Here is a 17,367-nt window from a genome sequence, read left to right on the forward strand (position 1 = left end):
GCGTAATGCCGCGGCGCCCTGTTTCACGAGGGGGCGCGGGGATGGTGGAACGCAAAAATCATGAGAAACGGTTACGTCAGCACGCGGTATCGGCGCTGATAGCGCGCTCGTGATAACCTTGCTGCGTTTCCCGCCAATCATGTGACATCTAACGGGTCGGCCAAGTCGGTCCGACAACTGGCACGTTGTCCGCGTGCACGAGCGTGCCGATCCACTTGGTGTCCCGGCCTACCGAGGTTAGATCACGTCCGGGTTCGACAGAGAGAGAAAACAACGCGAACAAAAGTGTTCTACATGGCGCACACCACGAGACTGATCGCTACCACCGGCAATCTCTTGAAGGGTACCTGCAATTCTCTATCGATGGCTATGAGATCCTCTAGGTGAGAGACTCTCCAGAGCGCGTGACCTTTCGACCTTCACGCAAGTCGGTTTTCGAGAAATTTGCATTTTCCTTGAAATTTGTTCCTTGAGAGATTCCATTGCCGCTGTTATTCCGTGCCTTAGTCATTAGTCATTATTTCTAATTTTAGTGCATTGATAGAGGAAACGTTTTGATTGATTGATCGATCGATTATCAGCAATGACGTTTAATCGTCAGTAATAAGCTGATTCCGCCTGCTTATGCTGTGCGCGTTCTCTGTACTGTTTCATTTTGAAAATATACTTGTCTGCCCTGTATTTAGAAAATTCTACACACAATTGGTTAAACAAAACTGATTCTGCTTAATCATGTGTCTTTCTTGTACGTCTGTTCAAAGTTCCAGATTGTTCTGTTCATTACCTTGAATGCGACAAGTATGAAGAGTAAAGTTCAGATGAGCAAATGTTTTAAATGGATTAGACTCATTCTAAAGTTTCCTTCTACTTTCTCCATTTTTCAAGTTTTCTTTTGTAGTACTCTTATCTAGTGTTTAGTGTATATATGATGTAAGAAATGTGAAAAATGTAATTAAAGCAACAATGAGTCTGACATTAAATTATCTCACAAATTGTAATTATCCATCAAACAATACTTGGTTTTTTAACTCTGTAGATGTTTTCCATGCCTTAGTCATTATTCATTATTTCTAATTTTAGTGCATTGATAGAGGAAACGTTTTGATTGATTGATCGATCGATTATCAGCAATGACGTTTAATCGTCAGTAATAAGCTGATTCCGCCTGCTTATGCTGTGCGCGTTCTCTGTACTGTTTCATTTTGAAAATATACTTGTCTGCCCTGTATTTAGAAAATTCTACACACAATTGGTTAAACAAAACTGATTCTGCTTAATCATGTGTCTTTCTTGTACGTCTGTTCAAAGTTCCAGATTGTTCTGTTCATTACCTTGAATGCGACAAGTATGAAGAGTAAAGTTCAGATGAGCAAATGTTTTAAATGGATTAGACTCATTCTAAAGTTTCCTTCTACTTTCTCCATTTTTCAAGTTTTCTTTTGTAGTACTCTTATGTAGTGTTTAGTGTATATATGATGTAAGAAATGTGAAAAATGTAATTAAAGCAACAATGAGTCTGATATTAAATTATCTCACAAATTGTAATTATCCATTAAACAATACTTGGTTTTTTAACTCTGTAGATGTTTTCCATGCCTTAGTCATTATTCATTATTTCTAATTTTAGTGCATTGATAGAGGAAACGTTTTGATTGATTGATCGATCGATTATCAGCAATGACGTTTAATCGTCAGTAATAAGCTGATTCCGCCTGCTTATGCTGTGCGCGTTCTCTGTACTGTTTCATTTTGAAAATATACTTGTCTGCCCTGTATTTAGAAAATTCTACACACAATTGGTTAAACAAAACTGATTCTGCTTAATCATGTGTCTTTCTTGTACGTCTGTTCAAAGTTCCAGATTGTTCTGTTCATTACCTTGAATGCGACAAGTATGAAGAGTAAAGTCCAGATGAGCAAATGTTTTAAATGGATTAGACTCATTCTAAAGTTTCCTTCTACTTTCTCCATTTTTCAAGTTTTCTTTTGTAGTACTCTTATCTAGTGTTTAGTGTATATATGATGTAAGAAATGTGAAAAATGTAATTAAAGCAACAATGAGTCTGACATTAAATTATCTCACAAATTGTAATTATCCATCAAACAATACTTGGTTTTTTAACTCTGTAGATGTTTTCCATGCCTTAGTCATTATTCATTATTTCTAATTTTAGTGCATTGATAGAGGAAACGTTTTGATTGATTGATCGATCGATTATCAGCAATGACGTTTAATCGTCAGTAATAAGCTGATTCCGCCTGCTTATGCTGTGCGCGTTCTCTGTACTGTTTCATTTTGAAAATATACTTGTCTGCCCTGTATTTAGAAAATTCTACACACAATTGGTTAAACAAAACTGATTCTGCTTAATCATGTGTCTTTCTTGTACGTCTGTTCAAAGTTCCAGATTGTTCTGTTCATTACCTTGAATGCGACAAGTATGAAGAGTAAAGTTCAGATGAGCAAATGTTTTAAATGGATTAGACTCATTCTAAAGTTTCCTTCTACTTTCTCCATTTTTCAAGTTTCTTTTGTAGTACTCTTATGTAGTGTTTAGTGTATATATGATGTAAGAAATGTGAAAAATGTAATTAAAGCAACAATGAGTCTGACATTAAATTATCTCACAAATTGTAATTATCCATCAAACAATACTTGGTTTTTTAACTCTGTAGATGTTTTCCATGCCTTAGTCATTAGTCATTATTTCTAATTTTAGTGCATTGATAGAGGAAACGTTTTGATTGATTGATCGATCGATTATCAGCAATGACGTTTAATCGTCAGTAATAAGCTGATTCCGCCTGCTTATGCTGTGCGCGTTCTCTGTACTGTTTCATTTTGAAAATATACTTGTCTGCCCTGTATTTAGAAAATTCTACACACAATTGGTTAAACAAAACTGATTCTGCTTAATCATGTGTCTTTCTTGTACGTCTGTTCAAAGTTCCAGATTGTTCTGTTCATTACCTTGAATGCGACAAGTATGAAGAGTAAAGTTCAGATGAGCAAATGTTTTAAATGGATTAGACTCATTCTAAAGTTTCCTTCTACTTTCTCCATTTTTCAAGTTTTCTTTTGTAGTACTCTTATGTAGTGTTTAGTGTATATATGATGTAAGAAATGTGAAAAATGTAATTAAAGCAACAATGAGTCTGATATTAAATTATCTCACAAATTGTAATTATCCATTAAACAATACTTGGTTTTTTACCTCTGTAGATGTTTTCTTACAATCTGCAAATTTATTTTGTGATTAGATAGCATCTGTTATTTATACGTTAGCGATTGGCAACTGGCTCATGCAAAAGATGATTTGTCTTATCTCTCTGATATAAAATCTAACAGATTGCAAGTTGTAGAACACAAGTCGAGATAGAACAAGTCAGAAGATATGTCTCTGAGTTGCAGCTCATGGTGGTCCCACGTAGAAATGGGGCCACCAGATGCCATTTTGGGAGTCACTGAAGCATTCAAGAAGGACCAGAATCCAAAGAAGATCAATTTAGGCGCTGGTGCTTACAGAGACGACAATGGCAAACCATACGTTCTCCCGAGTGTCCGCAAGGTCAGTTTATGAAACGTCAAGCTTATATGGAATTAAATAAGTTATATACATGCTATTAGCATAATAATGTAAAACTGAAAAAATGTTATATAATTGTATCAAAATGAATATAGCAACAAAGATGTAACATATTTACGATCAAATACAACGGTATAATAATAAAACACATCTCGCAGGCAGAAGAAAAGATACGGAGCAAAAAAATGGACAAGGAATACTCTGCAATTTCTGGCAACGGCGAGTTTTGTCAACATAGTATTAATCTGGCTCTCGGCGAGGGAAACGAGGTCGTCGCGAATGGACTGGTGATTATTACAACAAAAATAATGTAAAATAATGTACCTTAGAAGCTTCCTCTCAATAGAGATTCTATTTCTTGTTTTTAGAATGCGACTGTTCAAGGAATCTCTGGTACTGGTTCCCTATTTCTCGGCGCGCAATTTCTGTCTCGTCATTTCCCGGGCAATAAAGAGATTTATTTGCCGACTCCTTCGTGGGGAAATCATGGTCCTCTATTCAGACTTGCCGGTCTTACCGTCAAGTCTTACCGCTACTATGATCCAAGCACCTGCGGCCTGGATTTCAAAGGAGTGGTGGAAGACATATCCGTTAGTAAACAATTTTTAGTAAAGAAAAGTGTTATTTCTTAAAATGTTGATGCTTCTACTGATACAGAAAAAATGTCTGAAAGATTATTATCAATTAGAAGAATTGAAGTATCGTTAATTAAAATTGACTAATACTCTCTCTCTTTCTATTTATGTTAATACAAGAATATGAAATATTAATGAAACGATATTCTTAACAATTAATGTAACAAATAATAGTAAGAGTTGGGATGAGAATTCCACGAGGGATACGTTCACCTAAAATTAACTGCACAAATTAAATGCAAAGTACCGTATTATGTTGATTAACGTTATAACAGCTGTTAAGGATTAATATCTTATTTATCGGTACATGGTGTTTCCATTGATAGAATATTCCCGAGAGATCGATAATCCTTCTGCATGCCTGTGCTCACAATCCCACTGGCGTGGATCCTAAACCGGAACAGTGGGCGGAATTGTCAATTCTGATTAAGAAGAAGAATCTATTTCCATTTTTTGATATGGCGTACCAAGGCTTTGCCTCAGGTATCTATAATTTCAAACTAAAGATTACTTACAAGTTTCTCAATCATTTTATGAATAGATTTATACATCAGATACAAAGTATAAATAATTACATTAAAATTAAATTAAACTATATTAAATAAAGAAATATATATTCTACTACATTATAAAATTTATTAAAATTTTATAATGTAGTAGAATATATATTTCTTTATTTAATATATTTTAATAAATTTTATAATTTATTAAAATTTATTAAAATTTTATAATGTAGTAGAATATATATTTCTTTATTTAATATAGTTTAATTTAATTTTAATGTAATTATTTCTTTTATCTAATTCACATCGTCGAATTTATTTTTAAAAATCTTGCATACCTGCTTTGTTACACGTTGTAATTTATTATCTATTATACTGATTCGTTCCTCCACAGGTGATCTTACGAGGGATGCCTATGCGGTCAGACTGTTTATTAAGGAGGGTCACAAGATTGCCTTATCTCAGTCCTACGCAAAAAATATGGGTCTATATGGTGCATACAGATAAATACTAATCTATAATTAAGTACACAAAACATAAATATAATATTTAATAAATTACTTAAGCTCGATAATTAATAATATAATTTTCTCGAAGTTCACGTTTTGAAACAGAAACATATACGTATACAGCCAAAGCAAGTTGAGTATCCCTTCTTCTTTCAGGCGAACGCGTCGGAGCATTCACTCTAGTGACTTCCAGCAAGGACGAAGCTGCGCGCACTTTATCGCAGTTGAAGATCCTGATCAGGCCGATGTACTCGAACCCGCCGATCTACGGAGCTCGTATCGTCAACGAGATTCTGAGTACTCCGGAGCTGCGACAGGAGTGGCTGCGCGACGTGAAGGGGATGGCCGACCGCATCATTTCGGTTCGCACGAAACTGCGCGATAATCTGAAGAAGAACGGCAGCAGCCGCAACTGGTCTCACATCACCGATCAGATCGGAATGTTCTGTTACACTGGCCTCAAACCGAACGAAGTAAGTCTTTCCTTGAGATTAAAATTGTCTCAAGGTTTATAATATTAAACATTGGGTTGTTCGGAAAGTAATTTCGTTTTTCACAAAGAGATGTCGTTAGTCGCGTTCCTCGATAATTAACCTTACTCTAAGCGGCAAATTCGTTTTATATTTTGACAACTGACATTTCAGACGTCATTTAGTATCTTATTGTGTTGCGATCTGTCCTGATCTGGCACCATCCGATTACCATTTGTTTCGATCTCTACAAAATTCTTCGAACAATATAAACTTCGATTCAAATGAAGGCGTCAAAAATCACTTGCTTCAATTTTTTGTCAATAAGGAGAAGAACTTCTATGAGCGTGGAATCTTAAAGTTGCCAGAAAGATGGCGAAAGGTAGTGAAACAAAATGGCCAATACATCACTGAATAAAATTTATTCTAAATATGAAAAAAACCGCCCTTCATTTTTCCTTGAGAAAACGAAATAACTTTCCGAACAACCCAATAGTATCTTATTGTGTTGCGATCTGTCAAGTAATTGTTTTTTGGCATCACATCAAACATGGAAAATCAAAGTGAGCATTTTCGAAATATTTTGCTTTTTACTACCGAAAGGGTAAAAATGCAGTGCAAGCGAGAAAAAAATGTGTGCCGTGTACGGAGAAGATGTTTGAGTGAACGTCAGTGTCAGAATTGGTTTTCGAAATTTCGTGCTGGAAATTTCGATTTGAAAGATGCACCACGTTCAGGTCGGCCAATTAAAGCTGATGACGAGAAAATAAAGGCTCTGGTCGATGCAAACCGTCGCATAACAACACGCGAAATTGCTGAAAAGTTAAATTTATCGAATTCGACCGTTTACGATCATTTGAAACGCCTTGGATTCGTTTCAAAGCTCGATATTTGGGTTCCACACAATTCAAAAGGAAATTGACTTGATTCGACGCATTACCATCTGCGATTCATTGTTGAAACGTGAAGAAAATGAACCATTTTTGAAGCAAATCATAATTGGAGATGAAAAATGGATTGTTTACAACAATGTTAAGCGAAAACGATCATGGTCCAGGCAAGATGAACCTGCTCAATCGACATCCAAGGCAGATATTCATCAAAAGAAGATGATGCTTTCTGTATGGTGGGATTGGAAGGGAATCGTATTTTTCGAGCTACTACCAAGCAACCAGACGATTGATTCGAAAGTGTATTGTCGTCAGCTGGATGAATTGGATGCTGCCATCAAGCAGAAGCGACCAGAATTGGCGAATAGGAAAGGTGTCGTATTCCATCACGACAATGCCAGACCACACGCAAGTTTGGTCACTCGCCAGAAGCTTTTACAGCTTGGATGGGATGTGCTACCACACCCACCATACTCTCCTGATCTGGCACCATCCGATTACCATTTGTTTCGATCTCTACAAAATTCTTCGAACAATATAAACTTCGATTCAAATGAAGGCGTCAAAAATCACTTGCTTCAATTTTTTGTCAATAAGGAGAAGAACTTCTATGAGCGTGGAATCTTAAAGTTGCCAGAAAGATGGCGAAAGGTAGTGAAACAAAATGGCCAATACATCACTGAATAAAATTTATTCTAAATATGAAAAAAACCGCCCTTCATTTTTCCTTGAGAAAACGAAATAACTTTCCGAACAACCCAATAGTATCTTATTGTGTTGCGATCTGTCAAGTAATTGTTTTTTGGCATCACATCAAACATGGAAAATCAAAGTGAGCATTTTCGAAATATTTTGCTTTTTTACTACCGAAAGGGTAAAAATGCAGTGCAAGCGAGAAAAAAATTGTGTGCCGTGTACGGAGAAGATGTTTGAGTGAACGTCAGTGTCAGAATTGGTTTTCGAAATTTCGTGCTGGAAATTTCGATTTGAAAGATGCACCACGTTCAGGTCGGCCAATTAAAGCTGATGACGAGAAAATAAAGGCTCTGGTCGATGCAAACCGTCGCATAACAACACGCGAAAGTGCTGAAAAGTTAAATTTATCGAATTCGACCGTTTACGATCATTTGAAACGCCTTGGATTCGTTTCAAAGCTCGATATTTGGGTTCCACACAATTCAAAAGGAAATTGACTTGATTCGACGCATTACCATCTGCGATTCATTGTTGAAACGTGAAGAAAATGAACCATTTTTGAAGCAAATCATAATTGGAGATGAAAAATGGATTGTTTACAACAATGTTAAGCGAAAACGATCATGGTCCAGGCAAGATGAACCTGCTCAATCGACATCCAAGGCAGATATTCATCAAAAGAAGATGATGCTTTCTGTATGGTGGGATTGGAAGGGAATCGTATTTTTCGAGCTACTACCAAGCAACCAGACGATTGATTCGAAAGTGTATTGTCGTCAGCTGGATGAATTGGATGCTGCCATCAAGCAGAAGCGACCGGAATTGGCGAATAGGATAGGTGTCGTATTCCATCACGACACTGCCAGACCACACGCAAGTTTGGTCACTCGCCAGAAGCTTTTACAGCTTGGATGGGATGTGCTACCACACCCACCATACTCTCCTGGTCTGGCACCATCCGATTACCATTTGTTCCGGTCTCTACAAAATTCTTCGAACAATGTAAACTTCGATTCAAATGAAGGCGTCAAAAATCACTTGCTTCAATTTTTTGTCAATAAGGAGAAGGACTTCTATGAGCGTGGAGTCTTAAAGTTGCCAGAAAGATGGCGAAAGGTAGTGGAACAAAATGGCCAATACATCACTGAATAAAATTTATTCTAAATATGAAAAAAACCGCCCTTCATTTTTCCTTGAGAAAACGAAATAACTTTCCGAACAACCCAATAGTATCTTATTGTGTTGCGATCTGTCAAGTAATTGTTTTTTGGCATCACATCAAACATGGAAAATCAAAGTGAGCATTTTCGAAATATTTTGCTTTTTTACTACCGAAAGGGTAAAAATGCAGTGCAAGCGAGAAAAAAATTGTGTGCCGTGTACGGAGAAGATGTATTGAGTGAACGTCAGTGTCAGAATTGGTTTTCGAAATTTCGTACTGGAAATTTCGATTTGAAAGATGCACCACGTTCAGGTCGGCCAATTAAAGCTGATGACGAGAAAATAAAGGCTCTGGTCGATGCAAACCGTCGCATAACAACACGCGAAATTGCTGAAAAGTTAAATTTATCGAATTCGACCGTTTACGATCATTTGAAACGCCTTGGATTCGTTTCAAAGCTCGATATTTGGGTTCCACACAATTCAAAAGGAAATTGACTTGATTCGACGCATTACCATCTGCGATTCATTGTTGAAACGTGAAGAAAATGAACCATTTTTGAAGCAAATCATAATTGGAGATGAAAAATGGATTGTTTACAACAATGTTAAGCGAAAACGATCATGGTCCAGGCAAGATGAACCTGCTCAATCGACATCCAAGGCAGATATTCATCAAAAGAAGATGATGCTTTCTGTATGGTGGGATTGGAAGGGAATCGTATTTTTCGAGCTACTACCAAGCAACCAGACGATTGATTCGAAAGTGTATTGTCGTCAGCTGGATGAATTGGATGCTGCCATCAAGCAGAAGCGACCAGAATTGGCGAATAGGAAAGGTGTCGTATTCCATCACGACAATGCCAGACCACACGCAAGTTTGGTCACTCGCCAGAAGCTTTTACAGCTTGGATGGGATGTGCTACCATACCCACCATACTCTCCTGGTCTGGCACCATCCGATTACCATTTGTTCCGGTCTCTACAAAATTCTTCGAACAATGTAAACTTCGATTCAAATGAAGGCGTCAAAAATCACTTGCTTCAATTTTTTGTCAATAAGGAGAAGGACTTCTATGAGCGTGGAATCTTAAAGTTGCCAGAAAGATGGCGAAAGGTAGTGGAACAAAATGGCCAATACATCACTGAATAAAATTTATTCTAAATATGAAAAAACCGCCCTTCATTTTTCCTTGAGAAAACGAAATAACTTTCCGAACAACCCAATATATTATACGTCCATAATATAGCATAGAGAGCAATGCTTTTGACTAATTCTTATTCAAAATAAAAAAAAACAAGATTTTTATAGATACGATTGATTACTGCGCCGTTATTTCATTCATCGTCGATTTTCTGGTACAGGTGGAGAAGCTCACGAAGGATTTCAGCATTTATCTGACCAAGGACGGCCGCATCTCCATGGCTGGGGTGACGTCGAAAAATGTGGAATACCTGGCGCACGCGATTCACGAAGTTACGAAGTAACTTCCAGCGCGAATCGAAACGTAATCTATCATACCCCCTGAAGCCGCCCTGCAAATGCCTAATGATAATACACAGCGTTTACAAGTGTTTTGCAGCTCACACGCGCGACGTAATCGTGACTCAAGAATCGGACGTTAATGGCACTCGTGAATAATACGGTGAATATAAATAAGAAAGCATACAGCACGGATATGGGCTCATACTTCTGGATATATTTCAGACATCCTGGATCTCTCCATGTGATATTTTTCAGATTCGCGAAGAACAATCTCGTTTCATTTTCAGCGGTGCAAACTGAAATTATACGCGCAATAAAGAATTGTACATAAATTATAATGATATATAAGATTATTGTATTGTACATATAAATTAATATATCGTTATAATACAGAAAGACAATCGTGGTGAGAAGAGAGAAAGAGAGACCAGGATCTAACAGATAAACGAGATAAGTTCTGATCGTTTCAATCTTGTAAAACATTTTGGCAAAAATGCATTCCGAGTAACTTTCTTCCTCTGCAAAATGCTTTGAGCGAAATGAGTTGAGTTTTTACTATATCTTTGCTGTATAAAACAAGTTTACTGTGTTCTTTAGCTTTATTAGCTCAAGCTATATTAAAGTGAATACCAAGCATTCGTTGCAGCTACATATTAGCTTCCAGTCGACCAATGCTTTATGCTTTGTGACACAATTTACTCTTTTTTTGTATCTAGAATTTACTCTTATATTGTATCTAGTGTAAAAGTGCTGAGATGCAGTTTTCTTATACTACATTTTCTCTTGTACACGTATTTTAGAGTATGAATGATATGATAAAGATCATATTGTTATACGTTTCCATCACTCTTGCGTTTTTTTCTCTTCAACTTTTATATTTTAAATTGTTACATCAAGGAGACAGAGTTAAAAAGCCTTGATCTTGCCCATCTTGAAAAATTCATGCATCGACATGATTAGGGAGACTTCATTTTTATTACCTGCATTGCATCATTAAATAACGTTGCAAGAACATTCTAATTAATATAAAATTAACTATCAGACCAACTTGATGAAATTGTAGAGGAAACCAATTTTTAATTATGCATTATCAGCGGCTAACAAAAAGTAAAAAAGAAGAGAGAGAGAGAGCACACACACATATACGTGCGTACCTTCGACTATATACCTATGGACTGCTAATGGGCAGCCATTGTGCGATCCAAGATCTCAGCGCCACCAGGTACCAACGGCCAAACCAAGAACTAATAATCATATATTTCGTGAACATTGTTTTAAGAATATAATATTCACATTCTCTTATACTACAATATAAAACAAAATATTCATGGTCATTGTATTAATATGATTTTTTAAATGCTTTTTGAACAGTAAAATTGTTGCACTTTTCATGTTAAATTGCAAAATAACTTCAAATTCTTTTCTTACTTACAATAAAGCATTAGGTACATGAGAATGCAGTACAATAAAGTATACTTGAAAGGAAAAAATTAAGAAAATAAAAACGTAATCTTAAGAGACTAGAAATCAGTTTTATTATACACTAGCATCCCCCGTCACGCGGGCTTCGCCCGCGAATTATGTGTAGAATTAAATAAAAACACATTTTACCCCTTCTCACCCGTTAGGGGTGGAATTTCGGAAAACCCACCCTTAGTGAGCACCTACGTACTAGTAGGAATATACCCTTAAAATTTCAAGTCGATAGATGCAGTGGTTCGGGCTGCACGTTGATGAGTCAGTGAGTGGTAGTTGGCTTATATACAGGGTGGCCCATTTTAATTTATACAGTCGATTTTTAAAAAACTAAAAGAGATACGAAAAAATGTTTCAGACAGACATGTCACGATTTCGAGGGGGACATAAGATGATACCATTGGTTTGACCTTGAATAGTCGTTTGAAGGTCACGCGAAGATCACCTTCAATTTCTTAAATTGACACCCCAACTTTTTATTGCAGATTCTTATTCTCCATCGAAAAGTAAGTAACTTTTGTCTGAAACATTTTTCCGAAAAATGTCATCTTATGTCCTTAAAATGTCCTCAAAACTCATCTTGAAGATCATTTTAAGGACATAAGATGACATTTTTCGGAAAAATGTTTCAGACAAAAGTTACTTACTTTTCGATGGCGAATAAGAATCTGCAATAAAAAGTTGGGGTTTCAATTTAAGAAATTGAAGGTGATCTTCGCGTGACCTTCAAACGACTATTCAAGGTCAAACCAATGGTATCATCTTATGTCCCCCTCGAAATCGTGACATGTCTGTCTGAAACATTTTTTCGTATCTCTTTTAGTTTTTTAAAAAATCGACTGTATAAATTAAAATGGGCCACCCTGTATATAGATTACACTTACTGCCCTTTGAACAAAATTAGTTTTGTAAAATCTTTACGGACATATTTTACATGTAAGTTACGTGTCAATTCTTTGCCAAACCAATATAACTTTATTTTTAAATAAAACTCTATTATTGTTTTTATCATTTTATGTTTGTGATTTTCTAATAAATCATTATCTAATACGTGCGCGTCAAAATTGGTAAAAAGATTTTGGACATTTATATTTCTTATTACGTGCAAAGTCATTCTTTGAAATGCGTGTTTTATTTTCTATTCTATAAATATTAAATATTTTTTCTGTAGTGCTCGTTATTGTATGAGGTATGACCTCAATGATTAATCGACGTCCGTTCGTAAGTAAGTAAGGAGAAACCTTTCAGATTCAAGGATCCGTGCATCATCAACCATCGGAATTGCGGACCGATAATCGCAGAGAATTTAAGGAACCAAGTGTGAATTCTTTATTTCGAGACGATTTTTGTATTCCTGTTTTGGCTTTGTATCGTGTGATTATTGTACGTGATTTGATACAACAATAACGAACCATTTTGTTTTCACTTAGAATTTGTCACTTATAATACCTCACATGCGTCATGAAACCACAGATCAAATGCTTCAATCAAAGGTACATGTACGAATATTAGTTCTTGGCTTGGCCGTTGGGACGTGGGTGCGCTGAGATCTTGGATCGCGTAAAGTCACTAGATAGATAAAGTACCGCAATCGTCCGCCATTTTAATTCCAACTACACGGTGTTTTCATCACAATTATGTTCTCTTCACATCTATCAGAATATGTAACCTTTCTCAATGGAGATACAACGCAACGCTGCTTCGTAGAATTGCACTTAGTGTGTTGATAAGTTGCATGTTTGCACTAAATACACTTCCAACGCCATTTTTATTCCACGTATTTTACCACGGATTGCGGTACTTTATCAATCTAGTGACTTTAGGATCGCGTCTTTTACATTACCTAAGTGGCAACGTTAGCAGTCCATAGATATACAGGGTGTCCCGGGTTTTAACCGACAAACTGCGGGAGCATATTCTACTAGTGGAAATAAGAAAAAATTCTTATATCGAGTTTGCTTAGAAATGCTTTCTTACAAAGTTATAAACCAATATTGAAAAGAAATATGAGATAAGTAACAACGGAACATAGTGTAGAATTTGGATGGTCGAAGATGTTTATGTATGTGTATTCACATGTATTCATGTTCACTATGTTGAAACGATTCGGTATGATTGTTACTTTCACAACAGTAGCCGTTAGATTTCAATCGTCGTGTGAACTAGCAATTACTATCGGAATGCCAAAAGTGTTTTCAAATGAGGAATACACCGATATTCATTTCGTGTACGGATTCTGTGACGGAAATGCACGAGCTGCCGTACGAGAGTATCAACGTAGATTTCCTAACAGGAGAGTAACCAGATAGTTCTGTGTTTAGTAATACCCATTTGCAATTACGTAATTTGGGTTCATTTCGACCTATGAATGAATATGATGATGTTCGTTCAGCTCTAAAGGCCTGTGTCTACGATCCAAGAACTTTGTCAAAGTTCTAGTTCCGAGAAATGTGTAGCCAATGAACTTACAGTTTTTACATAAAAGCTGCATGTTGATTGGCTACACATTTCTCGGACCTAGAACTTTGACCAAGAACTTGGATCGTGGACACAAGGCTTTAGACCCCGACGATTTTTATTTATGGGGAACTTTAAAAAATGAAGTTTACAGTACAGAAGTAATCTCGCTTGAAGATTTAAAGCAACGAATTACTAATTCAGTTACTGAGATGCAACAAAATTTTCAGGAATGTCGTGCCGTAACAAATTCTGTACTACGTCGATGTCTAGCTTGTATCGATGTGCAAGGACAACATTTCGAAATGCGTCACTAAATCATTGCGTAGATAATTTTTCTTTTTGTGAAAAAATCCGTTGTTACTTATCTCATATTTCTTTTCAATATTGGTTTATAACTTTGTAACAAAGCATTTCTAAGCAAACTCGACATAAGAATTTTTTCTTATTTCCACTAGTAGAATGTGCTCCCGCAGTTTGTCGGTTAAAACCCGGGACACCCTGTATAGTCAAAGGTGCGTACTGAATCGAGTTTCCCACACCACTATCTTCCATTTATCAACCCCCAGTCCCAGTTGCCCGCGTCGTCTGCTAGTCGCGCAAATGTCTTCGAGACTTTTGACTGCTCATTAAAATTCCCAGTGTTCTCGCTGAAAAAAACTCTGTGAAAAAATCGCTAAGAGGACTGAAAAACCGCAAACATGGTGAGAAGACTGAAAAAACGTTGATCCACGGAAACGAGACGTTCGTCTCACCTCGTTCAGGGTTTTCCTTCTGTGGAAAACGTGAAAAAGACTTTGAGGTTAGCGATTACATTAGCATGACTTTTCAGTTTCAATTCGGATTCAACATGTTCCCGGAGATCCCGCGGCCCTTCAATACCCAGTACAAGTGCTTCTCGGTATCGATGTTGCCCGGGACCTATCGTCAAGACGTCGAGCGTGGCGGCAAGAGTGAGATCATCAGCTTGATGAAAACAGAGAATAGGCTCATGCTTGGTGATACTTAATGATTCGTCTCTCTTCCAGTAATCATGCCACAGTCGGCTTTGGAGCAGCTCACCAGGCTCAACATCATTTATCCGATGCTCTTTAAGTTGACTAACAAGAAAACGAATAGAATCACTCACTGCGGTGTCCTGGAATTCATCGCTGACGAGGGCAAAGTCTACTTACCTTACTGGGTAAGTTAGAAATGCGAGTTTTGCAATTAAAATAATAATAGAGATCATTATTGTGCGTACCATGATCAAATGTGTTGCGAAGAAGCATTGGCATCCCAAGATTTTGGTCTAGACTTGTTGCAAACAAAAGCAGAGTATTTGTGTGTTTGTTGTTGTTTTGTATTAATATCCAATATTCGATGCTATTGTCTAACTTCTAATAGAGCATGTTTAAGCAGATTTCTTAAGAAGCAATAAATTTATGATTACAATTCATGACTTACATGTAATAATATATACAAATATGACAGCACACGATATCCATATCTTCCTTTTCGCAGATGATGCACAATCTTCTTTTGGAAGAGGGTGAGCTACTAAATGTAGAGAGCGTGTCGCTGCCAGTGGCGACGTTCTCGCGCTTCCAGCCGCAGTCGGAGGACTTCCTGGACATCACAAATCCAAAGGCCGTTCTGGAGAACGGTCTGCGCAGCTTTGCCTGTCTGACCACGGGCGACGTGATTGCTATCAAGTACAACCAGAAGATCTATGAGATGTGCGTGCTGGAGACCAAGCCTGGTCCAGCAGTCAGCATCATCGAGTGTGACATGAACGTAGAATTCGCGCCACCAGTTGGCTACAAAGAACCAAAAAGAGTGACCAGGAAGGAGGAGGATCAGATGGAGGATCTGGCTGATCTGATGCCGGCGCCGACCGGCTTCGTGCCCTTCAGGGCGAGGGCGTCCGATTGGATGGTAAAAAGCGCAAGGATGCGCCCAAGCAGGAAACTCCGGCTGCGAAGCCGGCCTATGTCCGAGGTATACCCGATTACGATTACCAGATAGGCACTCTTAGGTTCCTGCGAAATATGAAGCCTGCAAATAATAAAGAGGTGAGTATCTATTTAATGTTATATAATAAAAGATAACATGAAATCTTGAAATAATTTGTGCTTTAATTAATGACAATCTAGATTTTTGATAAAATCTAATTTTTTTACAATATTCGGAATTATAGAATGACTTACAGAATTGTAATTTAGAATAATTTAGATTAAGATAATAGAAAGTAATATGAAAGCTATGATACATAATTAGCTTATGATAATATGTAAATTGTTATATATTATTTATAATAATGTAATTGTTATTATTTATAATAATTTTATCCTGCAAGTATGAGCAATTAATATCGTTTGTATTATTACAGACGAAGGATCCAGACGAATTTAAGGCATTCACTGGCGAAGGATTCACTCTCTTAAGAAAGTCAAGAAAATGATAAAATAACGAACAATCGTTTTATTTATTTCAATTTTTAGAAAAAAGATCTTTGTCGGAGCGTTTGTCGGATTGAATGAATGGCTTTTGTAAGAGTGTTCTGCGTGATATCCCCCATTTGTTATACGCGAATATAATATAACTTGATAATGGTAATCAATTTTGTCGTTCAATTATTAATCTGGAATCTAGATTATAATAGATTCCAACTCATCTCTCTCCACTTGAAATCTTGTTTGACTGAATGAATCTTAATGAAATACGTTCTTTCTTATCTTTCTATTATACACTGTTTTTAAACAATAAAATAATTGTAGTCTCATTTTTTCATACAAAAACTTAGCTTATCTATAGTCCTTAAAACAATAAATCCTTAAAATAAGAAGAAATATGTGAAGATTATTAATTACGCAATATTTCTTAAAGTTTAAACATCACAAGTTCGCAAAATCGCATCAGTCTACTAATGGGCCCCAAAAGTGCTTGCTGGGCCTCGTCTGGTCCTCCGTGAGCATGAAGTCACGTCCCAGAGTGACAAACTCATTCAAACTGATCTTTCCATCGTCATTCGTGTCGATGTGACTAAAACTGACAACAGCATGCTGCAACGATACAATATTTATTAATTAAATTACAGTGAAAATTCTATAACTGTATGTATAATAACAACAATAACAACACACGCACTTACATCGTGTGTGAGGCCCAAACATGCGAAGAACATTTTGAATTCCTCGATGGAAATCTCACCGCTGCGATCTTTGTCCACCGCCTGTAAGTTGTATTATAATTTGTTCGAAAATATACTATTTTATAAATCCACAAACTAATTTTATTATTATTAATTCGTATTAATCCAATCAAGTTTTAATATATGCGCATATATTTATATTAATACTCACTTTAAACAAGAATGGCAGGAAATGATGACACTTCTTCTTCAAAGAAGAATCATTGAGAACGTGATGCATTTCCTCAATGTATTTCTCAACCCCGATGAGATTGTACGGACTAATCTCACCCCATTGTTCCTCCCACATTTCCTGCAAATGAAT

At 36.7% G+C, this 17,367-nt stretch overlaps 3 protein-coding genes across 3 annotated transcripts; 2 read left to right on the forward strand and 1 right to left on the reverse strand.

Annotated features, from left to right (window-relative positions):
• The first annotated feature begins 151 nt into the window (after positions 1–151).
• Positions 152–11,456, forward strand: LOC105286002 (aspartate aminotransferase, mitochondrial). Its single transcript, XM_011350606.3, has 8 exons — positions 152–383; positions 3,413–3,569; positions 3,746–3,874; positions 3,956–4,177; positions 4,549–4,705; positions 5,120–5,218; positions 5,391–5,707; positions 9,817–11,456. Exons 1-8 carry the CDS (start codon positions 295–297, stop codon positions 9,937–9,939), a joined length of 1,293 nt encoding a protein of 430 aa, XP_011348908.2. The 5' UTR covers positions 152–294; the 3' UTR covers positions 9,940–11,456.
• A 3,124-nt stretch (positions 11,457–14,580) lies between these two features.
• LOC113563240 (ubiquitin fusion degradation protein 1 homolog) lies at positions 14,581–17,138 on the forward strand. Its single transcript, XM_026974609.1, is given in 5 exon segments — positions 14,581–14,823; positions 14,899–15,053; positions 15,374–15,761; positions 15,764–15,924; positions 16,242–17,138. Coding segments are annotated over 5 exon segments (909 nt in total). The 5' UTR covers positions 14,581–14,690; the 3' UTR covers positions 16,314–17,138.
• On the reverse strand, positions 16,564–17,367 carry LOC113563241 (sarcoplasmic calcium-binding protein-like). Its single transcript, XM_026974610.1, has 3 exons — positions 17,215–17,367; positions 17,004–17,084; positions 16,564–16,914 (listed from the first exon to the last, which is right to left on the reverse strand). Exons 1-3 carry the CDS (start codon positions 17,350–17,352, stop codon positions 16,768–16,770), a joined length of 366 nt encoding a protein of 121 aa, XP_026830411.1. The 5' UTR covers positions 17,353–17,367; the 3' UTR covers positions 16,564–16,767.

This window comes from Ooceraea biroi, chromosome 13 (genome assembly GCF_003672135.1).
Source record: "Ooceraea biroi isolate clonal line C1 chromosome 13, Obir_v5.4, whole genome shotgun sequence".
Taxonomy (NCBI): domain Eukaryota; kingdom Metazoa; phylum Arthropoda; class Insecta; order Hymenoptera; family Formicidae; genus Ooceraea; species Ooceraea biroi.

Bases quoted from the DNA above. Each gene is read 5' to 3' on its own strand.
- LOC105286002 (XM_011350606.3), top strand. From the start codon at position 295: ATGGCGCACACCACGAGACTGATCGCTACCACCGGCAATCTCTTGAAG. The intron at 3,570-3,745 runs GTCAGTTTATGA...CACATCTCGCAG, and splicing joins TTCTCCCGAGTGTCCGCAAG to GCAGAAGAAAAGATACGGAG. The intron at 3,875-3,955 runs GTGATTATTACA...TCTTGTTTTTAG, and splicing joins AGGTCGTCGCGAATGGACTG to AATGCGACTGTTCAAGGAAT.
- LOC113563241 (XM_026974610.1), bottom strand. From the start codon at position 17,352: ATGTGGGAGGAACAATGGGGTGAGATTAGTCCGTACAATCTCATCGGG. The intron at 17,085-17,214 runs GTGAGTATTAAT...TACAACTTACAG, and splicing joins TCCTGCCATTCTTGTTTAAA to GCGGTGGACAAAGATCGCAG. The intron at 16,915-17,003 runs GTAAGTGCGTGT...GTATCGTTGCAG, and splicing joins GTTTGGGCCTCACACACGAT to CATGCTGTTGTCAGTTTTAG.